The sequence below is a fragment of the Quercus lobata genome, chromosome 9 (assembly GCF_001633185.2).
Source record: "Quercus lobata isolate SW786 chromosome 9, ValleyOak3.0 Primary Assembly, whole genome shotgun sequence".
NCBI lineage: Eukaryota > Viridiplantae > Streptophyta > Magnoliopsida > Fagales > Fagaceae > Quercus > Quercus lobata.
In genome coordinates, this window is record NC_044912.1 from 37,058,601 (window position 1) to 37,069,828 (window position 11,228).

The window sequence follows — 11,228 nt, forward strand, 5'->3', positions numbered from 1 at the left end:
GCCGTTTGGATGGGTCTAAAATTTCATGCTTCTAGAGTTTTATATTATTTGATGAATCGATCATGCAGCCAAAGTTTATTTTATTGTTAATTGGCATTGTCAAACAGGATTTATTTTTAATAATCAAGGTATAACTATCTTTGTATACTCTATTGCGACTTCAAATTCTGTTTGTCTGATTAAAGGAAAATGGTTAAAGAACATTCTTATTGCCTAATCATAAAAATATTGTGAATTCAAATTCTTTTGATCTTGAAAGGGTACATGGAGAAGAAGCCAGGAAATGAAATGAAACATGAACTGTAAACATTTTTTTTTGAGGAACAACATGAACTGTAATTAATAGTGAAAGTAGAGAAACTTTTTTGTATTTCACTGTTCTTTGATTATATTTGTTGTCAATTCTGTAAAAATGGCTTTAGAGAAATTAAAGATTAAAATCGTTCCTGGAAAGATTGTCCACTGTTTGCCTAAATGAATTCTACCTTTACATTGAGTCACACCCTTGGGCTTCGAAGTTAAAGACTCAGGCAAAGTTCCACACACCTTGACCAAGATGAAGTTTGCATTTCTCTAAAAATGATACCCTAGTGAAGCTTTCATTTTTGTTTGTTTGTTTTTATTTTTAGCTCCAAAGTAGGACAAAGTTGACTCCCCACAACACACCCCCCCCCCCCCCCCCCTCCCCCCAAAAAAAAAGAGAGGAAGGAATGATGATACACCTAATCGCTTATATTTTTTAACATTTAGGGCCCATTTGGTATATGTGTTTAAAAATTGAAAATCATTGTTTGAAAATATTTGTAGAAATATGTGTGAGTGAAAAAATGTGTGTGAAAATACGTGTAATATTGTTTAAAAACTGAAAATGGCTGTTTAAAAACACAAACCAAATACCCCTTAAAACTCCATTGAGACTTTTATTTTTTATTTTTTAATTATTATATTGAAGATGATAGCTATTTGAAGCTTATTGATGCATATATTAAATTAAAATCCGACCTAATCAATGCACTTTTATTTGGATTGCCTAGCTATGCAATATTCTGGAGTAATATTAGAAAAAAAGAATTGCATTGAACCACACCAATAGGAGATAGGAAAGATTATTATTAGAACCTCATATTTTAGGACTGTCTTTTTTTTTCTTTTTTTTTGGCCTAACACATGTTAGAACCTTATTATTAGAACCTCATTATTATTAGAACCTTATAGCAGAACTGGCTTTAAAGAAGTTAGGGCCGTAAGGGTAATTTCAAATAATATAATATTCCAGTTGAAATGGCATTTTGTTCCCTGTTTAAAATAAAGCTCACAGCTCAACGTGGCCATATTCAAGATAAGAATGGAAAATTGTGGAGATAATGAGTCTGTTTAGATTGAACTTATTATTAATTGTTATTGAAACTGAAAATTGAAAATACTATAGCAAAATAATTTTTAAATGTGTGAATAGTATTGTGTGACCCAACGTGAACAGTACATGAACAGTATTTTTGTCTTCTGTACAGTAAAATTACTGTTCACATGCAGGAAAAAAAAAAGGAATGAAAACGATGCAGGATTAAGTTGAATCCAAATGGGTACAATAATAAACTAGTGTGACTTTGTAATATTTAAGTTTTTTTGTGAGTCAAACTCTTAATCTAAAAAGGGTCAGGGAGGTGGGTTTTTTTTTTTTTTTTTTTTTTTTGGGGGGGGGGGGGGGTGGTGGGGGGCTTGGTTTGAAAATGAGTCATTTTGGGAGGTGGGGATTCGTGGAATAGAGAAACATAAACATGGATTAATGCGTTCAACACTTGAAATGTATAGAAAGTAGGTTGCATTACCTAGTGATGCAGTGGGCTACTTGTCAGGAAAGCAATAGATTTCATCAGTAGTAATGTAATATAATCCTTATTTATAAATAAAAGAATAGATTTCACCAGTTTTTATAAGAGCATTAATTAATTTTATCAAGAAAAACTTACATAACATAAAAACTTTCAATATAAAGTGTTATCATTTTGTTATTTATTTTTATGGAAATATTTTTCGTTAGCATGCCTTTGAATGTGTTTTTCTGATTTGTTTATTTTTACACAAAATACCATCTTATAAGGAGAAGTTTTTCTTTAAGACCAACCAAAATAAGCTTTAAAAGAAATGGCCTTTTGAGTTGCCAAATACACAAGTCTAATTAACACTTCTGCCTCCTTTTTTTTTTTTTTTTTTTTTTTTTTTTTTTTTTTTTTTTTTTTAAGATAATAGGTAGGAAAAAAAAATACATAGTTGAAGGTATGGTCACCATGTTCCAGCACCACTTAAATACTTTCATTGTATCATAGCACGGGGTCATTTGAATACTAGCATAACTTATCATTACTTGAATTCACAATTCTCTCTTGCACATGTGTGAACAAGCAAAAATACCTCCAGCAACTAATGCTTAACGAACCACGCATTCGGCTTTCTATTACTGTTTTTTTTTAGGCTTCTGTCACACGAGCAAAATTAAGTTGGTTTGTGGCAAATTCATATATGTCATAGATGTTTAGATGTGAGTTACATGCACTTAAAAACTAAAAATATATGTTAAAAAATATGCATGGAAATCCATGTGGATGAAAACATATATAAAAATATATATAACATTATTTAAAAATTAAAAATATATATTTGAGTGAATGTAACAAACATGCTTCAGTATTTGTAAATTGTCAGAGCAAATTTTTTATTTTTATGTTTCTCTTGTTCTTCTCAACAGTTTTCTTGACATCCAAACAGTGGACTAGGCAGAGAGAGTATTAAAGAAGCGTGGTAGCACAGTTCTCAAGAAACTGAAGGGTGGGTGGGTGTGGTACTGAGATTTAGAGTGGCTGAGTATATAGTAGTAGGCCTGCTATGTATCAGAGAAGGCTTACATTGCTACCTAGGTGGACAATACATGCCTTAAAAGCGCCAAAAGGAAAGAAAAACCATATACGAAGGAGATCACATAGTCTTTTGATTGAGAGACCAAGTTTTGGTCCGACTTTGGGTGCATGTGTTGGACCATAGGAAAAAGAAAGAGATTTTATTTGTTTATTTTTATAATTGTACTCTCTGTCGTCGTTGATTCGGACATACTCGCTGCTGCTGCCCAACATGTATTGCACTTGCACCCTTGCATGCATGTACTCAAGTTTAATGGCTATGTTGGCAAATTAGTGATTAAAAATAATAAACTAGTATAAAATATAGATGGTGAATTTATATGAAAATCAACAACAATTTATTAACTAATCAATTGTTGGGGAAAAAAATTTATGAGAAAAAGAAAGAAAGATAATAATGTGTAAAAAGAAATTTTTATTTTTATTATTATAAAATTGTATGTAACATTAGGCATATGCATCAAACCATCAATCCCACAAAACTAATCCAATCAAACTCAACTCTATGCTGTAAGTTGATTTTTGTAGGTTGGTGGGTTAAGTTGGTTTGAGTTGTAACTCTTTTTTTTAGGTCATGGGTGGGTTTTTTTTTTTTTTTTTTTTTTTTTTTTTTTTTTTTTTTTTTTTTTAAGCAAAAGATAAGTAAGACTTATAAATGAACTAAAACATTTTGAAAACTATTTTTTTTAGGTCTTGGGTTGGGTTTAGGTTGGTAATTTCTTCAAACTCAACTCAATCCAATGGTAACAATTATAAGTTAATTTTATTACACTTATTTAAATATTTTCTTTTGATTTATATTGGTATTTTAGATTTAGTTTTGATAAATTTGACAATTTAAAATATAATTTGAACATATCATGTAAATTGTAATAACTTATTAGGAAAAACAACTTAGATGGTTTTAAAAAAACACATTCTTTACTAGAGACTAGAGATGAAATTTTCTTTGCTGAGAAGAGACTAGAAATGAAAAAGAGAATAGGATATAGGGTGTATTAATTATTAAGGTGATTATGTAAAGTAAAAATAATAATAACTTTTTGGTGCTCTAAAATAGAGAATTTTTTGCAAAACTAAATGGAGGAAATGTCCATTAAATGCGATTACTTTCCCTTCTGTACCCAAAGTTTTCTACTTTAAATTCTATAGAATTTATGGCCTGCTTGATGGTGATTTTTTTTTTTTTTTTTTACTCGTGATTATACAAGAATCAATTTTTGGTATAAGCAATAATTCACACTTCAAGTATCTTATTTGATAACAAAAATTTTTATCCTCTTCCCAAAAAAAAAAAAAAAATTATCACTGACTTAACTGGAATCTACACAATGTTCAAAAAAAAAAAAAAAAAAAAAAAAAAAAAAAAAACTGGAATCTACACAATATTTAATAGTTGTAAACCTGCACCATGAGAATAAATATGAAAAAAATGGTAGAAAGTAAGATCACAACTTTTGTCACAACTTGCTTATGTGACAAATCATGAGCGATAGAGTGAAAGTAGTGAGTCCACAAATTCATCACTTATGACTTGCTCCGTGAGTAAGTTGCGGCAAAATTTATGATTTTAGCATTACTTAATAAATATAGAGTAAAACTTAGATACTGTACCTTAAATACCCTTTTAAAATTCAGCCACCTGTTATATTAAAATAACTTAGCTAACGGTGTTAACACCCTCTCTTTCTCTAATTCTGTTAACTGTATCCCTCCATCATCTCACTCTCATCTCAAACTTGAAGATCTCTCCACCACCGGATCTCCATGGCTGTTGTCAAGGGCGGCCACAGCAGGCCACCGTTAGCCACTCTCATGGTCTCTTTTGGGTTTTCTCTTCCCGCTGAAGTCTAGCCTAGGCTCCCAAGGCTAAAAGCCTGAAACCCATGAGCTCTGCAACCATCGGAAGCACACCAGTGATGCGGTGGCCGCCGATCGTCCTCTTCCTCCTCTTCTCTTTCTTTGTTTGTTCTTTAGTTTTCCTTTAATTTATCTTTTCTCCTCTCCTCGTTTGATTTTATGTGGGTTTGGGGATTGGGTTTGTTTTGGTTGTTAGGACATGATGGTTTTGGTTGGATTCCAAACATGGGGTTTTTGGGTATGGTCATTCTTAGATCTGTGATTTTTGGGTATGTTCATTCATTGTCCGTTCAAGTTCTCTACTTCTCTAACTATGTCCCTAGCCACAGACAAGAAGCAACAAACCTTTACTTGACAACGCAATGCACATAATTAAGTCAGCCTTTTTGTTCTTCTAAAATCTTGATTTCTTTAAAAATTTAGAAGTTTGAGAGATTGAAAAGCTAAAAATGTTGGGTTTTCTCGTGGGTTCTCTAACATCTTGGGAAACTAAAAACAAAAGTGAAAAAAAAAAAGACAGATAAACGGACTGTGTTAACACTGTTAATTGAGTTATTTAGTGAGACAAATGGTTGAATTTTAAAAGGGGTACCTAAGTTGCTGTACCTAAGTTTTGCATAAATATATGAGTCATGCTAACGAGTGTCCTAAGGGTACTCATTAACAATCTATTTCAGGAAAGTTTTGACATCAATTTTATGGGAAATGAAAAAAACTGTCAAAACATTAATGTTTTTTTTCCTATAAAAACTTTATTTAACTGGATTCTTAATCAGTATCATAAGGGTACTTGTTAGCATTTCTCTAAATATATTTATGAGAGAGAGAGAGAAGGATCAAAACTTGCTAATAGTTAATATCTCATTGAATACCAGTCTGAATTGGGGACACAGAAAAGCTCTTAAGTCTGAAATGTAAAACAGAACTACCACAGTTATTACTACGAGTCTACGATTCTATGTTGCTCCGTTCTTATACTACCTAGTGTTGAAAGCAGCTGAACGGACTTTTCTTGTCTTGCTTTCGAGTTTCAAATGCAGGGAAGGTTCCACCCTACAATAAGAAGCTGCAAAACTCAACAGTCCCAAGCAGACTAATAATGCAAACTGAGGACACTGCAATTTTCATATTCCCTGTTCTTTTCTGCTGTTCTCCTTGGAACCAGACATGCAGAACAGTTTGTTTACATTTATGAAAAAATGGTCCAGTTACATTTGTCTGTGTCTGGCCAACTAGTTTGTGCCTTCATAAAGTGCCTGTGTCCTGGCCTACATTTTGATCCGCACCCTCACTACAATCCCTTCAGGGAAAACAAAGATCTTCACACAAAACCAATCTTAGCCCTTACTCAAAATCCACACCAAACATTTATGATTCAAGTACGTTGCACGCAACCAATCAAGTGTTTTCCATGCAAATATGGAAACATTTCTAAATTGTGACTTTAATTGGCCTAAGTTCAGTATGTAATTCTAAACTGACCAAGGCTTTCTAACTTGATGTGCTATCTACTTTGTTCAGTAAATTGTTTATAGTTTGGAATAGCTTTTGTGCTGATTTGTCTTTTTGACAAAGTTAAGATCATCTGGGTGGTGAGAGTGGGAAAATAATATATAAAACATAGATATTTACAGACAACTCATAAGTAGATAACAAACGAAAAAACCTTCTATTCTTTGGGTCGGTTTGTTTGGAAAGATTTTAGGAATAATAAAAACTTGAGAATAAAAAAGTGGAGAGAAAATATTTTTAGCGGGTATTTGATCAAAAAGAGGGGAGAAACAAAAAGTGGCGGAGTTTTGGTGTTTTCTTCCCAAGCCCATCAAAATGTTTTACTAAAATGGAGAAAAAGGCTCATGAAAATGAGCTACCAAAAATGCCCTTGCACCTACAAATTGTTCTTGTTAGAAATACTAAATTATTGTATTGTATTTCATAATCAAAGAATATACATGAATGCCTTTATATAGGAGGCATATGTGTGCAGTACAAGTAAGCATATATGTGCGGTACAAGTAAAGTGTAGTATAAGTACAAATGTGCTATATAAGTAAACTAGCTGGGCCTAAAGCCCATAACATAATATACGTTAACAACCCCCCTTAAACTCAAGGTGGATGTGAGACCAGCTTGAGGTTGTCAACCAAATCACGAGTGCGTCCCTTAGGAAGTGACTTGGTGAAGATATCTGCTAGGGGTTTCCAGGAGACCCGGTGACCCGCTCAACCTGGCCAACCCGCCCGATTTTGACCCGCCACCACCCGATCCGACGACTTCAGCGGTCGGACGTGGGTTCCGAACTGTCAAACCCAACCCCCGGCGGGTCGGTTGGCGGTTTTGCATTTCAAAACCCGTGAAACTCGACCCGAACCGATACCTTTAACGTTTCCGGCAAAATATTACGCAACCCAAACCAATCTCCGATACCTTTAAACGTTTCCGGCGAAATATTAAGCAACCCAGACCAAATCTCCAATACCTTTAACGTTTCCGGCGAAATATTCAGCATACCAGATCAAATACGGCGAGATCTCGACGTTATCCGACGAAATCTAGGCCAGATCTCGACGGATCCGGCCAGATTTCGGCCAGATCTCGACGGATCCGGCCAGATTTCGGCCAGATCTCGTCATATCTGGCCAGATATCGCCGGATTCGGTTAGATTTCGGCCTCGGCGATGAAACCCGAAACCGACCCGATACAACCCGAAACCGACAAAACCCGAACCGAAAAATCCGGCCAATCGTCCGGGTCGTTTTCGGGTCATATTTTAATCCACCCGACTAAGTCGGGTCGGTTCCGGGTTGGGCACAAATTCGACCCAGCCTGACCCGTGGACACCCCTAATATCTGCTAGTTGATCTTTGGAGGAGACGGAGAAAAGCTTGAGAGCACCATGGACAAGATAATAACGGATAAAATGACAATCAATCTCGATGTGTTTAGTCCGTTCATGGAAGACATCATTATGAGCAATATGAATGACACTCTAATTGTCACAATAAATGGGAGTAGCAGAGGATGTGGATATACCCAAATTCTTAAGAAGCCATCGTAGCCAAAGGAGCTCAGATGTAGTATTATCAAGAGCACGATATTTTGCTTCAGTACTGGAGCGAGCCACGAAGGTTTGTTTCTTACTTCGCCAAGAAATCAAAGAAGAACCAAGGAGAAAGCAATAACCTGTAGTGGACCTGCGATTAGTGGGATCTCTTGCCCAGTCAGCATCAAAGAATGCACGGAGTACAAGAGGCGATTGAGCTGAGTAGAAAAGGTCATGAAAAAGAGTACCCTTCAGGTATCGAAGAATGCGCAGAACAGCAGCATAGTAAGTTGATCGTGGAGCAGACAGATACTGGCTCACTTGATGAACAGCATAGGAGATGTCTAGACGAGTAACTGTGAGATAAACTAGGTTGCCAACCAATCGTCTGTAAAGAGAAGGATTAGACAATGGTTTCCCCCTCGAGGGCGTCAGATGCGCATTAAGCTTAACTGGAGTGTCAACAGTTTTGCTGTCAATAAGTCCAGCTTGAGACAAAATGTCAGAAGCATACTTGGCTTGAGTAATATAAATACCATCTGTGGAATGAGTAATTTCAAGACCCAAGAAATAGCTGAGATGTCCAAGATCTTTCATCTCAAACTGCTGACTGAGAAAATCCTTGAGTTCTTGAATACCACTGAGGTCATCACTAGTTATGATCATATCATCCACATATAGAAGAAGCAAAATGGTGCCTTTATTAATACAACGAAGAAATAAGGCAGAATCATACGGACTAGCAATGTAACCCAAGAGAAAGATAGTGGAGCTGAACTTGGCAAACCAAGCTCGTGGAGCTTGTTTAAGGCCATAAAGTGCACGTCGAAGGCGACAAACCTTGTTTGATTCAACAGAGAGACCAAGAGGAGGTTGCATATAGACTTCTTCACTCAGATCCCCATTAAGGAAGATATTTTTAACATCCACTTGAAAAGATCCCATTTACTAGTAACAGCAACAACTAAGAGGGCACGAACAGATGAGATACAAGCCACTGGAGTAAAGGTCTCTTCATAATCAATCCCATACTCCTGTGTAAAACTTTTTGTAACAAGACGAGCTTTGTAGCGCTCAATGGAACCATCAGAGTGAGTCTTGATCTTATAGATCCACTTACAACCAACCACAGACTGACCAGGAGGGAGAGTGACTAGATCCCACGTATGGTTTTTGGTTAATGCATCAAGTTCTTCTTTCATTGCAATCTGTCATAAAGGGTCAGTGGAGGCCTCACGATAAGTCTGAGGCTAGTGAAGAGTAGCAAGGGTAGTGTAACAATGATAGTCAAGTAAATGTGTAGGAATGGATCTTACTCGGGTTGAGTGGTGAGGTGGAATGTCTTGTGGAAGATCTTCAGGCGGAATAAGAGCAGGAGACCCAGGCTTAAGGTGGGATAGCTCGTCATCAACCTGTTCATCTTTGACTTGTCTAGGAGAAGTATCAAAAATATCTGGAGAGAAGTCCAAAGGAGGATCAAAAGTATTTGTAGAAGGAACAGGAGACTCATTTGGAAAGATTTCTAAAACAGATGAGGTAGTTAGGGAAGAACGAAAGTAAGAAAGTTTAACAAACAATCGGTGTTCCCAAAAGACAACATTACGAGAAACACGAAGACGATAAGAGACAGGATCATAACACCTATACCCTTTTTGAGTTTTTCCATAACCAAGGAAACAACAAAGTCTAGATCGAGGCTCAAGTTTGTTGTGCTAATGAGGTTGAAGAACGAAACAGGCAAATCCGAAACAGCGAAGGTGACGATAGTCAGGGGGTGACCCAAACAGATGCTCATACGGAGTCTAATTATGGATGACAGTGCTTGAAATGCGATTAATCGCATGAATAGCATGAAGAGCAGCTTCACCCCAAAATGGGGCAGAAACTTTTGCAGAAAGAAAAAGAGCACGAATAGTGTCAAGAATATGACGAAGTTTTCTTTCGGTTCGACCATTTTGCTGAGAGGTACCTGGATAAGTTAGATGATGTACAGTGCCATAGGAATGTAACAGAGCTTGAAACGCATATTGAGTATATTCAAGAGCATTATCAGATTGAAAAATATTGATACGTTTGGAGAATTGTGTTTCAACCATTTTTTCAAAGTTGCTGTATATTGGTAAAATTTCAGAACGAGATTTCATAGGAAAGATCCAACTATAACGAGAATAATCATCAATGAAAACAACAAAATATCGAGATCCACCAATACTAGCAACAGGAGAAGGTCCCCAAATATCAAAATGAATTAACTCAAAAATACTATTAGAAATGGATTCACTGTTATTGAAAGGCAAAACTGGCTATTTTCCTAATTGACATGAAGTACAATCAAAATTGTCTTTAGACACAAAACCTAACAGACCCTTAGAAGCTAACTGTTGTACCCAAGAAGATGGTGCATGACCAAGACGAGAATGCCAAAGTGCGAGAGATGGTAAGGAAGAAACTGCAACAGCAACAGAAACAAGAGCAATAGGTGGAAGATGAAGATTGTTCATGGGAAACATACACCCAACTCTAGAATCGGTCCCAAGCTCCTGCCCCGTCTTCAGATCCTGCACAATACACCTAGAATAGTAAAAAATAAGGCGATAATCTAGTTCAAATAATTGTCCCACAGAGCACAAATTATAGGATAGGTCAGGTACATGGAAGACTCTAGGAATAGAGAGGTTAAAGGTTGAAACAAAGCCTAGACTATTCCCATGCATGGTGAAACCATCAGCTATATGAATATTTAGAGGATGTGGTGCAGGGTCAAGTTTGGAAAATAAGGATGAGTGAGGTGTCATGTGATTGCAACAGGTAAAATCAAAAAGCCAAGTTTGAGACTTACCGGGTAGAACTGAGAGAGCAGTGGAAAGAGATGCATTACTAGCCATACGAATAGCCTGAGCTATGATCTCCTGTAGTTCAGTGAGGGAGAGGTTGATAATGGATCCAGAAGATTGGAACTCAGCTGAAATGGAAGCCATTGGCGGAGTAGGCTCAATGTTAGCAACAACAGCAGTAGATTTGTTGATTATTTAGAGGATGTGGTGCAGGGTCAAGTTTGGAAAATAAGGATGAGTGAGGTGTCATGTGATTGCAACAGGTAAAATCAAAAAGCCAAGTTTGAGACTTACCGGGTAGAACTGAGAGAGCAGTGGAAAGAGATGCATTACTAGCCATACGAATAGCCTGAGCTATGATCTCCTGTAGTTCAGTGAGGGAGAGGTTGATAATGGATCCAGAAGATTGGAACTCAGCTGAAATGGAAGCCATTGGCGGAGTAGGCTCAATGTTAGCAACAACAGCAGTAGATTTGTTGCGACAGTAACAAGTCTCAATGGTGTGGCCAGGACGCTTGCAATAATTGCAAAACTTTTTGTTGGTTTGCTTGCGACGATTGCTAGAGCCAGAGGAA

The 11,228-nt window shown here is 36.4% G+C and overlaps 1 protein-coding gene across 1 annotated transcript; it reads right to left on the reverse strand.

The window, feature by feature from the left end:
- Positions 1–8,712: 8,712 nt before the first annotated feature.
- Positions 8,713–9,021, reverse strand: LOC115961680 (uncharacterized mitochondrial protein AtMg00820-like). The gene has a single exon (XM_031080617.1). The coding sequence runs from the start codon at positions 9,019–9,021 to the stop codon at positions 8,713–8,715; it is 309 nt and encodes a 102-aa protein (XP_030936477.1).
- Between the last annotated feature and the right edge of the window lie 2,207 nt (positions 9,022–11,228).

Excerpts from the sequence above, each read along its gene's own strand:
- LOC115961680 (XM_031080617.1), bottom strand. The coding sequence starts at position 9,021 with ATGAAAGAAGAACTTGATGCATTAACCAAAAACCATACGTGGGATCTA.